This window comes from Palaemon carinicauda, chromosome 31 (genome assembly GCF_036898095.1).
Source record: "Palaemon carinicauda isolate YSFRI2023 chromosome 31, ASM3689809v2, whole genome shotgun sequence".
Classification (NCBI taxonomy): Eukaryota; Metazoa; Arthropoda; class Malacostraca; order Decapoda; family Palaemonidae; genus Palaemon; species Palaemon carinicauda.
Genome location: NC_090755.1, coordinates 10,407,963 through 10,427,286, shown reverse-complemented (window position 1 = coordinate 10,427,286; position 19,324 = coordinate 10,407,963). Strand labels below are relative to the sequence as shown.

General features: G+C 40.4%; 1 protein-coding gene across 6 annotated transcripts in view; it reads left to right on the top strand.

The window, feature by feature from the left end:
• LOC137624266 (piggyBac transposable element-derived protein 3-like) overlaps positions 1–19,324 on the top strand; it is a 153,445-nt gene that overhangs the window by 56,580 nt on the left and 77,541 nt on the right. For 2 of the 6 annotated variants that reach the window (XR_011040701.1, XR_011040703.1), the window contains exon 6: positions 4,493–4,653. The exons of 2 other annotated variants lie outside the window; for them this stretch is intronic. Coding sequence is in view for 2 of the 4 variants with exons in the window: in XM_068354803.1 (XP_068210904.1) it covers positions 16,908–17,024 (117 nt within the window). In the remaining 2 variants the exon portion in view is untranslated. Of the gene's footprint in view, positions 1–4,492; positions 4,654–16,358; positions 16,418–16,726; positions 17,025–19,324 lie in introns of those variants that run through there. 2 more of the 6 variants (XM_068354804.1, XM_068354803.1) reach the window with 2 other exon arrangements.

Here is a 19,324-nt window from a genome sequence, read left to right as displayed (position 1 = left end):
CAGAAGGAAGCCATTAAAGCCGCAACACCTTCTAAGGGTGTGTGTGTTCTTTCTGGTAAGAGGAGCCGCATCCATAATGAGATGGAGAGACTTCTTCTCCTCTGGATTAAGGACAAGGAAACTGCTGGAGACACGATCACCGGGACGGTAATCTCTCAAAAGGCCAGTGACATTTTTGGTGATCTCATGCATGCTCAGGCCAAAGACAACGCAGGAGAAGATACATTGCAGGAGGTACCCCCAGAATTCAAGGCCTCGCGTGGGTGGTATGAAAAATTCAAGAGACGGACTGGCATTCATTCGATGCTGCGGCATGAGGAGGCTGGCAGCCCGGACAGGAAAGTGGCCAAAGCCTTTGTTGAGAAATTTGATGAGCTGACTCTCCAGGAAGGCTACAGTCCCCAGCAAGTCTTCAACTGTGACAAAACTGGGCTCTTTTGGAAAAAAATGCCTCGTTGTACCTATATCACAGCTGAAGAGGAAAAGCTGCCCGGGCATAAATCTGTGAAGGACAAGCTTACCCTTGCACTCTGTGCCAATGCCAGTGGGGATTGTAAGGTTAAGCCCCTACTGGTGTATCATTCTGAGAATCCTCGAGCCTTCAAGTCCCACAAAGTGATAAGGGAGAACCTTCCGGTGATGTGGAGGGCTGATGCAAAATGCCATGTAACCAGATATCTTTTTGCAGAGTGGGTGAACTTCTGTTTCGGTCCGACTGTTAAGAATTATCTGAAAGAGAACCACCTCCCTCTGAAATGTCTGCTGGTGTTGGACAACACGCGTGCTCATCCTCCTGGCATCAAGGTTGATTTCCTACCAGAGTATTCCTTTATCAAGGTTCTCTTCCTTCCACCTAACACCACCCCTTACCTTCAGCCCATGGAACAACAAGTGATTTCTAATTTCAAGAAGCTCTATACAAAAAATCTCTTTAAGATGTGTTACGAAGTCACTGACAGCACAATCCTCACCCTGCGTGAATTTTGGAAGGAGCATTTTGACATTGTCATAAGTCTCCAACTCATCGATCAATCTTGGCAGGAGGTTTCGAGGCACACCTTAAACTCCTCGTGGAAGAAGCTATGGCCTGATGCTGTCTCTGCACGAGACTTCGAGGGATTCGATGTAGGCCTAGCTGAGGCCAAAACCGAAACAGTTAACGATCCTAAATCTGTTCCGCAACCTGAGGTTGACGAGATTATTAGACTCGGGAGGTCCATGGGGCTGGTCGTTGATGAGGACGACATTAATGAGCTTCTCGAGGAGCACCAAGAGGAGCTTACGGCAAACGACCTGAAGGAGTTGGAGGCCATGCGAATGAAAGACGTTCGAGAAGAATACTCTATCAGCTACAAGGAGGATGAGGATCAGGTGACAACGGCAGAAATTAAAGAGGTCCTGGCTGCTTTTCATAAAGTGCGATCTTTTGTAGAAAAGAGACACCCCGAAATTACTAAAACAGGTCGCGCTCTTGAGCAGTTCAATAACGATTGCCTGAGTCATTTCAGGAATATTTTAAGAATCAGGCAGAAACAAGCTTCCTTGGATAGTTATTTTTTAAAGGGGCCATTAGTATGCCAAGAAAAATATCAAAATGATGCGAAAAAACTGAAAACAAAGTGATGAAGAAATTTATGAAATTAAGAAAGTACAAAACATAAGGTAAAAAATAAATAAGAATAAGAAAAAAAGGCAAGTAAAAGATAAATGTAATTATAAGTTTTTCGTAAAGTTAAGAGTGGATGTTTCTGCCTTTTGTTAATGTGTATCGTAGAGTTGTGTTAGTGTTGTTTGCCGTTTGTCGTCCTCCTCTTCTGCAACTTTCGTCTTCGGACATCGCCTCGCTTGAAAGGTAAGGTTCCACATTTTTTGTTATTTTCCATTATTGAATTATATTCTAATGATACTTTATTTATAGGTATTATTGGTTAGAATAGGTTTTGAATGATTCAAATGTACAGTATTTCATTATGTTATGTGCAGTATACCTTTATGATAAATTTAATGTGGTTTTGTATGGCTTGGAATGAATTAGTCAATTCACATATGAAACTTGACTCATCATACGAAAAAATCACGATATGAAAGTCACTCTGGAACCAATTAATTTTGTATCTAGAGGCATTACTGTATTAGGTTAGGTAGGGCACCATCTACCCATGATACTACTGCTAGAGAGTTATTGGATCCTTTGACTGGCCAGACAGTACTACATTGGATCCCTCTTTCTGGTTACAGCTTATTTTTCCTTTGTCTACACATATACCAACTCGTTTGGCCTATTCGCTGCATATTCTTCTTTCATACACCTGACAACAGAGATATTACCAAACAATTCTTCTTCAACCGAGGGTTAACTACTGCACTATAATTGTTCAGTGGCCACTTTCCTCTCTGTAAGAGTAGAAGAGAGACTTAAGCTATGGTCAGCAGCTCTTCTAGAAGGACACTTAAAAATCAAACCATTGTTTTTTATTCTTGGGTAGTGTCATAGCCTCTGTGCTATGGTTTTCCACTGTCTTGGGTTGGAGGGCTCTTGCTTGAGGGTTTACTCGGGCACACTATCTTGGTTTTATTCTATTTTGTTTTTTAAGTTTTTATAGTTTATTGATGAAAGATTTATTTTAATGTTGTTGCTCTTCTTGAACTATTTTAATTATTCATTACTTCTCTTGTACTTTATTTATTTCCAGGTTTCCTTTCCTCACTGGGCTTGTATTCTTTACATTTTCTCCTCTGTCCTCATACACCTGACAACACTGAGATTACCAAACAATTCTTCTTACATCACTGTAATTGCTAAGTGGCAACTTTGCTCTTTGTAAGGGTAGAAGAGACTCTTTAGCTATGGTAAGCAGCTCTTCTAGGAGAAGGACACTCCAAAATCAAACAATTGTTCTCTAATTTTGGGTAGTGCCATAGCCTCTGTACCATGGTCTTCCACTGTCTTTTGGGTTAGCGTTCTCTTGCTTGAGGGTACACTTGGGCACACTGTTCTATCTTGTTCCTCTTTCTCTTGGTTTGTTAAAGTTTTTATAGTTTATTTTAATCGTTTTGCTCTTCTTAAAATCTTTTATTTTTATTATTTCCCTTCCTCACTGAGCTCTTTTCCCTGTTGGAGCCCCTGGGCTTATAGCATCCAGCTTTTCCAACTAGGGTTGTAGCTTAGCAAGTAATGATAATAATATGTCTGTCATAATGAATACTATAGAGTATATAGTTTTGATAAATATCCTTTATTGCTGTTATTAATATTATTGTTATTACTTTTATTGTTTTTATTGTTATTACTAAGCTACAACCCTAGTTGGAAAAGTAAGATGGTATAAGCCCAAGGGTTCTAACAGGAAAAAATATCTCAATTAGGAAAGGATACAAGGAAATAAACTACAGGAGAAGTAATGAACAACTATAATAAGTTTATAAATAGTAACATTAAAATAAATCATCAATAATCTATAAAAGCTTAAAAAAACAAAAGGGAATTAGATAGAATAGCGTGTCTGAGTGTACCCTCAAGCAAAAGAACTCTAATCTCAGACAGTGGAAGTCCATGGTACAGAAGCCATGGCACTACCCAAGACTAGAGAACAATGGTTTGATTTTGGAGTGTCCTTCTCCTAGAAGAGCTGCTTACCATAGCTAGAGAGTCTCAGTGTTGTCAAGTGTGAGACAACAGAGGAAAATTTGTTAAGAACAGTCCAGACTATTCAGTGTATTTGGAAGCAAAGGGAAAATGAGCTGTAACCAGAGAAAGGGATCCAATGTGTTATTAATTATATGAGTAACTAATCTTTCTATATGCATAAATACAGTATAGGAGAAGAAACGGAAATCTTTGTTTGCTTAAAACGAGTCAATTAGATACTAGACACAAAATAAGCTTATACTTTGCTGAGATCTATTTTCAATCATAGGCTCTGCTTTGTAATTCGTTTTTGTCTTCCGATCTCTTGGTTTACCCAAAAACATAATGTTTACGTACTGAAAGATGTCCCAAATAATCCTAGTTTTTTATGTTAACTGAACATTATTTAATAATTTTTGTACTTTTCTGTGATCAATTTAAGGTGTATTTTAACAACGGCCATTGCAGATTGTTTTTATTTTGGTTTTGTCGTCCGGCGATCTCAAAGTGACGACAGTATCAAGAATATGCTCGCATATAATTAAGAGTATCGTTGCTTCAATTTCCTAATTTTACAGTATCATTTGCTAATTTCTAATTCTAAATTTAACATTTTGATTTGCTCGTTAACATTACACGCTATTTGGCAAATTTCTCTTTTTGACAAGTGTAGTAACCATACTTCAAGTCGTCATACACAGTACACCTATGTATTTTGTTAATCGATGAGTACCTGTTTACATACTGACTAATGAAAGTTAATCTTATTGATCTTTATCTACAATATTGAAGGGATTATGTAATTGTATCAATATTCCTTGGGGGAATGCAAAGCATTCATGAATTAATCTTCACTTCCGACAGATATGGAGATGACTGTGTGATGGGCACTATGGGATCAGGAAAGATCGTCTGAAGCTTAAGGTGTTAGCGAAGGAACTGGTGTATTCAGAGTCACAGGAGGAGTTTGACAACACAAGGAAGGAATTTAGAGGTTTTCAAGGCCAGCAGTATAAACGTTTTACCAGGTGACTGAATATATTTGTTCATTCAAAAAGAAGTTTTCAATATTAAACTTAGCCGGTGATTATATAAGCTGCAACTCTGTTGCTCGACAGAAAACTCTACGTTAAAAATCCGCCAGTGATCGCAATGCAGGTAGGGGGTGTACTTCAACAGCGCCATCTGTCGTGCAGGTACTCAGTACTCATTGTAAACAAAGAACTCAATTTTCTCTCTGTCGGGCTACCGGCAAGACCTACTAATTCGCTGTTACTAACTGGATTTGTTTTCACAACTATTTGGTGAAGTACACTATTCTAGTTTTGAGCTTTCGCTATGCAGGTGTTTTATCTTCATCTCAAAACTTGAACTCGTTTTGGATAGATTTAATTATGGTGACAAAGAGAGTATGGACTCTTTCACTTTTAAATGGCCGACCCTTCCCTTAGACGGAAGTGTGTTTAGGTTTTTAGTAATTTTGCTTAACACGTTATAGATCTATATATTTTATATCTCTCCGCCTTTATTAGGCCTCTTCGATTAACTTTCCATTTATTATAAACATATAAAAATTAATTTTTATGTTTTGTTTATATGGGACCTTTCCTGATAGTAGGCGGTCCTAACTTGGAACCGAAGTTAATCAACGTTGAGCCCGTTATATCGTATTTAGCCTTTAAAGAATTTAAAACTTTTTGAATTTAATGTTTTATGAAAGAATTTCTTTGATAGTCTTCGTACTGTTTTCAAAGATGAACTAACGTCTAGTTTTTTAGACTACGCAGTTGTTGACGTTCAGGACATTCAACATGCGCTCTATCGTTACGATAGAGAGAGAGTGTATCACGGTTTCACTTTGCAGTAAGAGTAAATCGATTCTGACGTTTTGTTCATTCTTTCTTAGCTTAAATGTTTTAAATTCTAAATTAAAGGAACTTTTTATTTGGAAAACCTTTCAGTTTTTTCCTTTAGTCAAATAACATGTTTTTTTGACGATATATAATTGGGCTCTTCTCTTAGGTGCGAAATCAAGAGAGAAAGAGAGAGAGAGATAGAGACGGAGGGAGAGAGAGGAGAGAAAACGTTCCGTTCAAGCGGGTAACGTTCTCGTGTTACTCTCGTCCCTAGTCTCTGTACGGGGAGGAAGGTAAAACGTTTCTAGGGTTTTATTCTTGTCCCCAGGCTATGTGCGGTGAGAGATTGTAAACGTAGTTTATTTGAACTAGTGTTTAGTCTCTTTCCCAGCCACTGAATTTTTTATCTTTATATATGTTTTCTGTTTTTTGCTAGTATTAATGAGCTGCATTATACGACTGATTTCGCAATTACTATCTTTTAATGAAGAGTAGAATTGCGTGTTTCAGGTAGAAATCAGTAAAAGTTTCGATTTCAGTGAAATAAGTGCAAAACAGAAAATCGATAAAGTGATATGCACAAAGTGTTACAGTGTTGCGTCCGAGGGTTCGTCTGTTCGTGCCTGTCGTTCACCTAGTCCGGGACCTCTTGCAAGCTCCCAAGCCCAGGGGAGAAGTAATGTCGAACGACTTATGGGTTCGAGAGGCCTTGATCAACGAACAGACGTTTTTCCCTCCGTGGTTTCGGGCGTATCTACCCAAGATCGCCCCACCCACACAAAGACGAGAGAGCCCATTTATTTCTCGTCTGCGGAAGAGGTTTCTCGTAAGAAACCATGGACCAAGGTCTCGCGGCTTATTAAGCGCAAGTCGGTCCCTTCCGCGCAAGTCCAACGGCCCAGTTGTAGCCACTGGGTCAGTTCGGACTCGCTGCAGTCTTCCGACGACTGCTCACCTCCTAAGAGAGGCAAAGCGGTACCGCATCAGGCAGTCACACCGTCTGTTGCCGCACCTGCTCTTGTAGACCCTAAGTGGTCTTTGCTGCAGACCATGCAGTCTCAGTTAACGTCATTGATGCAGGACTTTCGTGCGGAGAAGGTTGACACCAACCTCTAGCCTACAACCAACCACGGTTGTGCGTCCTGTGGACGCTGAGGCGACCTTCTGCCGCACTCCAGCTGAGAGTCCCGCCACCCATGGGTTCCAGTGTACCCTGCCAGCCGCATGTTGACGTTCAGCGACGCACGGGACCTTCCGTTGACGTTCGCGAGGTACAACAACAGTCTAAGTTGTTTTGTTTTGACGCGGTGCGTCAACCTCCGCATTCTAGAGTTGTTTTGACTGCTCAGTCTAGACAGTCAAAGCAGTCTCGAGTGGACACTGTACGTCCTCACGCACCTATTGTGGTTGACAGTTCAGTCGTTGACAGTTCACAGACTGTCAAGCAGTTACATGACGTTGCCTTCTGGTCTGCTACTAATGCTCCAGTGAGAGACTCACTGAGGTAACCTAGTTTTTATCGGACAAGGTTCCTGTAGATGAGGAAGTTGCTGTTCTCCCTCCTACTGATTTTCCCTTGAGGACTCTGTCAGATGGAGAGGAGCCTTAAGCTGCTTAGCCTCCTATGGACTTTAATTAAATCATGATGATTTTTTTTCAAGGATCTTCGTCCGGATCTTGTAACTGCTGCTCCTCGTTCGCCTAAACGTTAGAACTTACACTAGGCCTAGCTACTTCGAAGCCGTTGTTTTTTAGCTAGTGCTCTCTCGCTCTCCTAGAGAGCGTTACGTTGGCTAGGCGACTGGTTTTTGCACCAGGAGGAGTTTTTAGGGATACAGCCTTTGATTTCCCTTCTTTTAAACTGGCTTATAGAGCGAGAGTCTGATATGACACGAGAGAAGTTTTCGGCTTGGGAGTTCATGCCTCTGCCCAGATAGACTTCTCAATTCTGGTAGACTCGCCCTGGCGCCTAGCCAGGAGACGCTCCAAGTTGTTTACAGGTCAACTTCTCAGCTTTTGTCAAGCCTTTGAAGTTTTGCTGTACTATTATGTCACACATAACAAGGCTTTCAGGGATGGTAAACGGTTCCGCCTCAGTCGCTAACCCCGTCTGTTGCCACACCTGCTCCCGTAGACCCTAAATGGGCTTTGCTGCAAGCCATGCAGTCCAAGCTTGCGTCCTTGATAGAGGACTTAAATGCGGAGAAGAACCTTCTGGCCAACAACCTTCCAACCGGTCGGTTGTGCGCCCTGTTGACGCTGAGGTAACCTACTTGCGTCTGCCAGTTGAGGTGGTTCCTCCACCGATGCGACCCAGTGTGGGTTGCCAGTCGCACGTTGACGTTAAGCGACGCTCGGAGGTGGTTGTTGACGTTCAGGACGTTCAACAACCAGCAGAGGTGACTTGTTGTGACGCAGTGCGTCAACCTCAGCAACCCGGTAGGGTGTTGACTGCACAACCCAGACGGTCTAGACGGTTTCGGGTTGACGCTGTACTTCCTCGCGCACCCATGGTTGTTGACAGTTCACAGACTGTGCAGCAGTTCCATGATATTGCGTCCGGCTCCGTCACGCATCCACCAGTGCGACCGGATTCAGCGAGTCAGACGTTGCCCACTCCGTTGCCGTTTCCTCATCAGTTTCGGATGAGGAACCCTCTGATGAGGACGTTGCTGAACAAGACGATCAGCCCCCAGCCCTGCTATCCATCCAGAAGATGCTGAAGAAGGAACGCTGCTCAGTCAGGCTGTGGATGAGTCTGGTAGGGACACTGTCATCCGTGGATCAATTTGTGTCACTAGGAAGACTACTCCTCCGTCCTCTTCTATACCATCTAGCTTTTCACTGGAAAAAGGACAAGACGCTAGAAGCGGTCTCGATCCCGGTTTCCGGAAAGATAAAGTCTTGTCTGACTTGGTGAAAGGACTATATCAACCTTAGAGAGGGTCTTCCCCTGACTGTTCAGACTCCCAACCACGTTCTCTTCTCGGACGCATCGGACGTAGGCTGGGGTGCGAAATTAGATGGTCGGGAATGCTCGGGATTATGGAACTCGAGTCAAAGGACAATGCATTTCAACTGCAAGGAGTTACTGGCAGTACGTCTGACCTGGAAAAGCTTCAGGTCTCTCCTTCAAGGCAAAGTGGTGGAGGTGAACTCGGACAACACCACGGCTTTGGCGTACATCTCCAAGCAAGGAGGGACCTACTCTCTGACGTTGTACGATATCGCAAGGGACCTCCTCACCTGGTCAAAAGGTCTAGACATATCACTAGTAACGAGGTTCATCCAAGGCAACTTGAATGTCATGGCAGATTGTCTCAGTCGGAAGGGACAAATAATTCCAACAGAATGGACCCTCCACAAGGATGTATGCAAGAGACTTTGGGCCACCTGGGGCCAGCCAACCATAGATCTCTTCGCAACCTCGATGACCAAGAGGCTCCCAATATTTTGCTCACCAATCCCGGACCCAGCAGCAGTTCATATAGATGCCTTTCTACTAGATTGGTCACATCTAGATCTATATGCATTCCCTCCGTTCAAGATTGTCAACAAGGTACTGCAGAAGTTCGCCTCTCACGAAGGGACAAGGTTGACGCTAGTTGCTTCCCTCTGGCCCGCGAGAGAATGGTTCACCGAGGTACTTCGATGGCTAGTAGACGTTCCCAGAACACTTCCCCTAAGGGTGGACCTTCTACGTCAGCCACGCGTAAAGAAGGTACACCAAGGCCTCCACGCTCTTCGTCTGACTGCCTTCAGACTATCAAAAGACTCTCGAGAGCTAGAGGCTTTTCGAAGGAGGCAGCCAGAGCGATTGCTAGAGCAAGGAGAACATCCACCCTTAGAGTCTACCAATCGAAGTGGGAAATCTTCCGAAACTGGTGCAAGTCAGTATCCGTATCCTCGAACAGTACCTCTGTAACTCAAATAGCTGACTTCCTCTTATACCTGAGGAAAGAACGATCTCTTTCAGCTCCCACTATCAAGGGTTACAGAAGCATGTTGGCATCAGTCTTCCGTCACAGAGGCTTAGATCTTTCCAACAATAAAGATCTACAGGACCTCCTTAAGTCTTTTGAGACCACGAAGGAGCGTCGTTTGGTTACACCTGGTTGGAATTTAGACGTGGTACTAAGATTCCTTATGTCAGACAGGTTCGAACCGCTACAATCAGCCTCCCTGAAAGATCTCACCTTAAAGACTCTTTTCCTGGTATGCTTAGCCACAGCTAAAAGTGTCAGTGAGATTCATGCCTTCAGCAAGAACATCGGATTCTCATCCGAAACGGCTACATGTTCTACAACTTGGTTTTCTAGCCAAAAACGAGCTGCCTTCTCGGCCTTGGCCAATATCGTTCGATATTCCAAACTTATCGTATGGTTGGAAATGAACTAGAAAGAGTCTTATGTCCTGTAAGAGCTCTTAAGTTCTATTTAAAACGAACTAAACCTTTACGAGGCCAGTCTGAAGCTTTATGGTGTTCAGTTAAGAAACCATCTTTGCCTATGTCAAAGAATGCTTTATCCTATTTTATCAGACTGTTAATACGAGAAGCTCATTCCCATCTGAATGAGGAAGACCAAGCTTTGCTGAAGGTAAGGACACACGAAGTTAGAGCCGTCGCAACTTCCGTGGCCTTTAAACAAAATAGATCTCTGCAAAGTATAATCGACGCAACCTATTGGAAAAGCAAGTCAGTGTTCGCGTCTTTTTATCTTAAGAATGTCCAGTCTCTTTACGAGAACTGCTACACTCTGGGACCATTCGTAGCAACGAGTGCAGTAGTGGGTGAGGGCTCAACCACTACAATTCCCTAATTCCATAACCTTTTTAATCTTTCTCTTGAAATGTTTTATTATTGTTTTTGGGTTGTCCGGAAGGCTAAGAAGCCTTTCGCATCCTACTTGATTTGGCGGGTGGTCAAAGTCATTTCTTGAGAAGCGCCTAGATTAGAGGTTTTGATGAGGTCCTGTTGTATGGGTTGCAACCCTTGATACTTCAGATCCTAGGGGTCGCTCAGCATCCTAAGAGGATCGCGAGGCTCCGTAAGGAAGACGTACTTAAAAAGGCAGAGTAATTGTTCAAGTCGACTTCCTTACCAGGTACTTATTTATTTTATGTTTGTTATTTTGAATAACTGCTAAAATGAAATAAAAAATCCTTAGCTCATAATAATGTAAACAATTATTGTTGGTCTCTACCCACCCCCCTGGGTGTGAATCAGCTTATATAATCACCGGCTAAGTTTAATATTGAAAAATGTTATTTTTATAATAAAATAATTTTTTGAATATACTTACCCGGTGATTATATATTAAAGGACCCTCCCTTCCTCCCCAATAGAGACCCAGTGGACCGAGGAGAAAATTGAGTTCTGTGTTTACATTGAGTACTGAGTACCTGCACGACAGATGGCGCTGTTGAAGTACACCCCCTACCTGCATTGCGATCGCTGGCGGATTTTTAACGTAGAGTTTTCTGTCGAGCAACAGAGTTGCAGCTTATATAATCACCGGGTAAGTATATTCAAAAATTTATTTCATTATAAAAATAACATTTTTGACAAGGGTACTTGGCAATGCTGCGTTCAACTTTATTACTCTTATATCATTTGGTTGACTAAATTCTTTCATATGTATACATTGTTAAATGTAAAGGTGACCCCAAAGTTCAAATTCAATTCACTACATTTTAAGCTAGGTAAATTATGATGTGGAATTATTAATACTTATAATTATACACAAACTTAACAGTGAAAAATCACATTGACTTCTACAAAATATGGTAATCTGCATAACCACTTAAGATATCACAGTATAAATAGCGACTTACAAAACTTAGAAGAGGGAAAACTTAGAAGAGAGTTCTCCATTAGTGTTAACTAGTTAGGAGCAGAGGTGGGCACCAAACTAACAACGCAGAAGTTACAATAATCCTCAACTGGTAATTATCTCCTATTAAGGTATTTTAGGAAAAATATCCAATTGTCGAGAGTTTAGTCTTAAGGCTATTGATGGACCATTTATTTAGGTTCAATTGGATATCAATTAAAGTGTAAAATATTTCAATCAAAAATGTTTTGGCAGAATATAAACTTTTACCAATATATATTAAATGTCATAAAAGAGTATGAACAAAATAAAGATGGCAACAGTGTAAGAATTATATGGTTAGCAACATGTCTTGGAGCGGACATCAAGCAATACATGACTAAGTCAGAGGTAGGACATCAAGCAATACATGACTAAGTCAGAGGTAGGCCATCAAGCAATGCATGACTAAGTCAGAGGTAGGACATCAAGCAATGCATGACAAGTCAGAGGTAGGACATCAAGCAATGCATGACAAGTCAGAGGTAGGACATCAAGCAATGCATGACTAAGTCAGAGGTAGAACATCAAGCAATGCATGACTAAGTCGGAGGTAGGACATCAAGCAATGCATGACTAAGTCAGAGGTAGGACATCAAGCAATGCATGACTAAGTCAGAGGTAGGACATCAAGTAATACATGACAAAGTCAGGGGTAGGACATCAAGCAATGCATGACTAAGTCAGAGGTAGGACATCAAGCAATGCATGACTAAGTCAGAGGTAGGACATCAAGCAATGCTTGACTAAGTCAGAGGTAGGGTACCGTTGTTCTTAGGTAATTTGGTCAGAGAGAGCTCCTATAAATACATCAATACTGTCTCAGAACCCTATAAAATGCAGTTGTCCAAGATTATAAATTTGTATTTGGAAATGTGGGCATTAATTGAATACAGTGGAATTAGATAATATAGAAAGCTACTATTCAAGAATATAAAACTGAGAGTAGACCTACACCTCACTGTAACTCCATCTATTGCCAAGTTTGTTCAAGACTGAAATTAGACATTAATGTATTTGGACAGTTATTACATGGGATAATGTTTATATAAACTTTATGTAATTTTCTTTCAGATGCAAGTCCTTCAACACCAGTTAGCTTGTCTTGTTCTTCAACAATGAAGGATTCAATCGGTATATGCAACAGCGGCTGTTGGATGCAGCCCTGGGAAGAAAGCCTATAAAGACACCAACAGCCAAGACCATAAGAGGCAGATGTCCAAGAACTTTGAAGACTGAAGTTCTTGGTGAAGTGTGTAGCAATGCCAGGGGAAACCTTTACTGTCTACATGGAAATACGTTTGTGTCATTGCACAAGTGGATAAAGGGGCAAACTTTGTAAACATTGGGGGACATGTAAGAAACAAGTACTGTACATTCTAAATTTTTCACGAATGTTCATGTGCACGCCTGAAAATCGACCTGGACTTGATGCCATTGCGCTTGGAAAGGAACTAGTGTCCGTCTTGGAGTTTTTAGGGCCACCCACTGATAAAACATAGGCAGTGATTTGAAGCTCACCCGCATTACAAAGTGAAAATACAGATGTAATTCCACTACAGGGTAAAGTTAACAGCAGTGCTGTGGGAACCGGTAAAGAGAGAGGAGTGATCAATGCAATGGAATTCATTTAGCTTATCTTACCTGTTACAGAAATTCCAAGATTAAAATACTAAAGCTAATCTCTACCACTTAACAGAAAAACTTAAACTAATAAAATCTAGCAATCCAAAGTTTCTCTGTTTTGCTGCATCAGCTGTAACAGACAATTCCAGGGGCTGGGGTTGAGAGAAAGTTCCTTTCCAACTAGCAGCAGAAATGAGACATGCAGCCCTTTTATCAAAAGGAAGAAAATTCACTGAGAGCATTATGTGCTAGGAAATTAATCTGAATGGTACAATCAATTTCTCATACAGAACTCTACATTCATCCCTAACCCTCTATTCTTTACCACTCCCTCCACTGCCCCCAACACTTTACATCCTTCATTTATTCGACATACATTTGCAGCATCAACAGAACTAAGGACTTATCCACTTCGACAAGTAACTCTCCATTTAACATTGACATTCAATCTAGCACTCCCTTTCTTATGCATCCCATAACCTTACTCTTACCCACATTAACTCGCAACTTCTTTCTCACACACACCTCCCAAGTCTGTCACTAATCGACGCTGCTTCTACTCCGAGTCTGCAACCAATACAGTATCATCTGCAAACAAAAACTGATTCATCTCCCACTCCTGATCACTCTCATCTATCGGTTTCAAGCACTCGAGCATTCACCTGTCTCAAAACTCCGTGGCAACATCACACATCCCTGTCTCGACCCCTCTCTCTCTGGAAACTACTCACTCACTTTATTCCCAATCCTAACCCAAACTTTACTGCTTATGTATAAACTCTTCACGCCTTGCAACAACCTTCCACTAATTCCATAGTTCCATGTACATTCCACATTGCTTCCCAATCAACTCTTATCTTAAGCTTTCTCCAGATCCATAAATGCAACATACACCTCCTTACCTTTTGCTAAATATATCTTGCATCTGTGATCCATACATCTACCTCCTCTAAAGCCACCTTGCACTTCTAAGATTACATCCTGTTTTAAGCTTGATCCTAAGAATTAACGCTACCATACAATTTTCCAACCACAATCAACAATTAGTGTAAAAATATGTATATATGTATAAATAAATGATGTAAAAATGTAAATAAACAATATAAGTATCAAGTTTATAGTAGTACACTATCTGAAGTATTACAACCTATAAGTATTTGTTATGTCCACTTAATGATTCTCTAAAAAATTGTCAACCCAGTGCTTGGCTTAAGATCTAAGTTTTATATTTATTTTTATATGTATTTGGTGGTAAGAGAATAAAATGTGAATAGAGTTAATTGTGAATTTCATCCTTTTTAAACAATATGTTAAAGAAGAACAGCTTGTGAATTTTTGGGGCCTGACTTGCACCAGGATAGGTAGATCTTTACAAATCCCTGATATTTTACACCCTACGAGGATGTGGAGCATTGCGCAAACCCGAAACCAGACTAATATTAATGGAAGATGAGATACAAATCAAAAGGACATTGTTTAGATATTGAATATGAAAGAATGTAATTTCTATATCCATTCTAACTTATATTACACTGCTAACTACCAGTGGTGATTTACCTGTACCATCGTCTATCCAGCTCTACTGCCATTTAACCACTATACCTCACTGAAAGAGAAAAGGTAAGGAGAAAGCCAATTACTCCTAGGCTTACACTTTAACTTTCATCATACCTTTATTCTTGTAAAGGAGCTAAGGTCAGCACACGAGTTGCAGAGAAGCAATCACAGGTCCTGATGAAAAATGTCGTTAGAGACTAGTGAGTGCATCCATGCAAATATGTTGGCCAGAGTACTAGCCACCCGTTGAGGTACTACTGCAAGAGAGTTATTGGATTCTCTGACTGGCGAGACACTACTTCATTGGATCAATCTCTGGTTACAGGGTTTTTTTTGCCTACACACACCCGAATAGTCTGGCCTATTCTTTACATGTTCTCCACTGCCCTCATACACCTGACAACAATGAGATTACTAAACAATTATCTGCTCAGTTATCTGCATTGTAATTGTTCAGTGGCTTCTTTCCTCATGACAAGAGTAGAAGAGACTTCACTTATGATAAACAGTGTTGTAGGAGGACAGTGGACACTCCAAAATCAAATCATTGCTCTCTAGTCCTTCATGGGCGTAGTAGCGGTGCCCGATAGCCACCGCCCCCCTTTTTTGTTGAAAATTCACTTTTCCATCTTTTACCTCAGTAAAGATATTTAATGGTAGAAATTTTATAACGCAGAAATGATTCAAAGATATTAAATTGCATATATTTGATAAGTCTATAAGAATTATCATTCAAAAGCAAATTTTTAAATCAAAATTATATATATATATATATATATATATATATATATATATATATATATATATATATATATATATATATATATATGTATACTGTATATATATATATATAAAAGAAATTAAAAAAGGTAAATTGAAGGATAGAAACAGTTAAGGAATATAAATCCTTAGGAGAATGGTACTCAGTAAAAGGAAACCATAGTCTCAGTATAAGCAAAAGGGAGGCAAAAATAGAATGCATGGTACAGAAGTTAGGAAGTATGTAGACAGTAACTGAGTAGATTTGGCATTGCTACTGAGAATAAAGATCTATGAGACTGCAGTAGCAGGCTATCTGCACTGTTTGCAAATATTGAGACATGGGGTGTAATAAAAGAAATGAAAAGACTAGAGAATGTTTGAACAGGTTGCTACCACACCGTACTGGGGGCTAATAGCAGAAACAGGAATATGGCCAGTTGAAGATAGAGTATAAAAAGGTGATGCTATATCATAACATCAGATGACAAACGCCTAGTTAAGGAGGTGGTGGAACATCAAAATGAGAGAACCATATGGGGAATGTTGGGGAAAAAGTATAATATAAATATGCAATAATATATTAAAATTTAAGAAGTAAGAAAGTATAAAAAGCAAGAATTAAAAAAAAAAGATGACCAAACTGAGCTTTGTGAATAGTAATGGTAGCAGATATTACATAAGAGAACTTAACACTAATGAGGCCGTAATAGTTATGAAAACAAGGTTCAATATGCTAGAATTAAAAGAAAATTATAGAAACAGGAATGATAATGATAGGCTTTGGGCGTTGTGAAGAGAGACAGAGGATACTACTGAGCATATTTTTTAACTAATGAGTTAAGGAGATTTAGAAATATTAACATAGAAATATGGAATTTAGAAACTCCAACTAAAGGGATTTCCCGGTAGAATAGAAAAGTAAAAGAAAGCAAGCTGTGCTGTCTGTGTCGGAGGTAACTAATGATAATGAATTTTCTGCAAGTTGCAACTACTACGCTTCTTCTAGTAGTGTGCCCACAATTATAGTGTTGTGGAGAGAGCAACGAGGAACCTGGAACCAAGATTCTCATATGAAGGAACAACAGGATCAATATTTTTTCCCAATTTATTGTAGTGTATGTATGGGTATTTATCTTAACGATGTTGCTGTTCCTAAAATGTTCTATTTCAATTGTCCATTGTAGTTTACTTTTTCATGGTTTCCTTTCCTCAGTGGGTTATTTTGTCTGTTGGAACACTTGGGCTTATAGCATATTGCTTTTCCAACCAGGATTGTAACTTAGCTAAGAGTGATAATAATAATGATAGTAATAATAATAAAAATAGATGTCATCTAATAGCGCCGTACTGTAATGAGGGCAATGAGAACTGAGAAGCATTCACCATAAGTGCTGCAGCCAATGGGAGCACTGCTTACTAATTTGTGGCATTCTCAGCCAATCAGCGGCGATTTAGCATCCCACGTGGGGTCGCGCGCTCCTCCTTTCAGTCTGTTTTCTTTCTTTTAAACTACAAGTTCAAGAGTCAAGACCCCTCAAGTTCTCGACGCCTGTTCCATTTTGTATTCTCTGTTTCTGGCGTTATTTCCCCCTGTAGCTGTTGATTATGGATAACCAACAGTCCGTGGATAGCCAAGGACCTTCGGGAGGACGTAGACGCATACGTAATGAGGAGAATTGGATTCCTAACACTCAAAAAAGGAAACGAAATAGTGGCCAAGCGGTAAGTGCTCGCCGTGTTGGACAGGCATTTGACGATGGTTGTTTCTTGAAGATTATTCTTCCTGTTGTGAATGTCATTCATAGACAGTTTTGGGGAGTGGGTGACCCAGTCTTGCAGAATACCTACCTGTGAAAGTGTGTCTGAAAAAGGTAACCCTGCTTATGGCAACCAACATTTTGTTGCCTGTTTCAAGGGGTTTTTGAGCGAATTGGATGTTTCTGAGATACCTGTCCGTAATGCAGTAAAGGCGGTATCGTCAGGTGTGATGCCCAAGGGAGATCGGGGTATATGTATAATAGCGCTCACCTGTATGTATTGTCTAACTTAGAATACGGCAGTGTAAGGGGGGTCGCAGGGAGGCGTTCCCCCCCTCCATGTTATGTAAGTTGGTAAGGATATCGCTTGTAGGTTAGGTTAGGGGGGAAAGTTTAGGTTAGTTGATGTCCGTCTTTATTGAATGCTTGAGGAACTGGCCGCTTATATACAAGGGCTCCGAAAAGCCCCGGTTTCCTTTGAAAATAACACTTACTTTCACTGCAAATAATAATCAATGGGGTTAGCATGTGCAGCTTCACATGTACCCCTTGCCTGTATGTAAGAGCTTGGTATTTTTCTCTGGGGTGAATGTAGTTTATCGGGACAGGGTGATATCTTTCCTATTACTAGCCCAATCGTTTTTCCTTATGGGGAAGATGTTATTTTATATTTTCTAAGTTCAGCCCAAGAAGGGGGTCCAGGGGCTTGCCCCCGGCTAGGGGTTGTGACCTGGGAACTACTAGGTGTGGTTAGGTTGGGTTTGTATGATAGCGACAGTGGTTGGGGGGTCGGGGGGGCCATTAACCCCCTTGTTAAGTCATTAGTAAGGTAAGGGCATGGCTTGTAGTTCATGTTAGGGGGGGGGGGGGGCGTTTGGGTTATTTTGCGTCCATTTTTCTTGGCGTGTCCTTGTAAACTACAAAGGCTCCGCTTGTCCCTTTTTCACGAGTGAAGCGAGCCCAGGATGTAGCAAAAACCATTACTATCGAAACATTAGCGAAATCTAATGGTGGTAGCTCTGGCGTGTGCTCGCTTCATTACAGCAAGCTTCTATGTACTGGCAAGCGGTAAAGGTGCTTCAGTACAATTTTAGTTACCGATGGAACACCTTTTTAAACAGAAAATGTAAGTTGTTCCTGAAGTAAATTGTGAACCTTCACTAAATTAAACCTTCATTTCAACAGCAAATAAACCGAAAACCCATTAGACCTCCTAAGAACTGGCTCCTTTTTCTTTTTCCACAAGCGAAACGAGGTCGCTATAAGAAATGGACGAGTGCTGGCTAGTTTGTTGTTTTTCTCTATGTTTAATGGGGGCGGGGGCATAGAAACTTACATATCGGTCGATTTAAATATGAAGTATGTTTTTCATTCAAAGTCCATTGTTTTCATTTGAGAGACTGAAGGGGACTTACTGCGCGTGTGTTTATTCCCATCATTTGGGGAGCTTTCTGTGCATTTACAATGACGTATTTGTCAGGTGGTTTTTTTAAACCAATTAACAACTTGCAATTACTTCTTATTAACCCTGGATAGGTACGCTACTCGGACACCCCATTAAGGGTATACTCGGTCGCGCGCGACCCCGACTCCCAAAAAAAATCAGGAAAAATTTAGTTATGCATCAATCTGTATTGTTTGACTTGCTAAAAATACTTCAAAGAATGCTAAAAACTACTGAAAATATAAATGATACCCGTCTACAAAATAACTATTTATTGGAAATATATTAAAAATTTAAGTACTGTATACAAAAAAAAGATGACGTAAATATTCACAAAAAAATAGAAATATACATATACACCTAAATCCTTATAAGGACACTTTCTTAGATGGCAAAGCAACAGCGTGTAATTGCTGGAAATGAGTTGGACCCATAGAAGTCAAGATCTGAAATGAAAAAAAAAAAGTAATTTTTTTTTTTTTTGGCCAAAAAACTAGTCCAAGTTTCACTAATTTTTTCTGGTACCTAAATGAAATAGGAAGAGGCTAATCTCTTTATAGAATAAACTCATATTATCCTAGAACAGAAATACATAATAAAATGTGCACTAAGATGTAATTTACTGTTATATCAGGGGCGAAATCTAAAGGTCATTTTTTGACGGCCTAGTTTCACAATGTAATTTTCTTATGAAAATCCTTGTACAGTGGAACCTCTACATACGAATTTAATCCGTTCCAGAAATTGTTCGGATGTCGAAACGAATTTTCCCATAAGAATACATTGAAATAGGATTAATCCGTGGTTGAGCCCAAAAACCT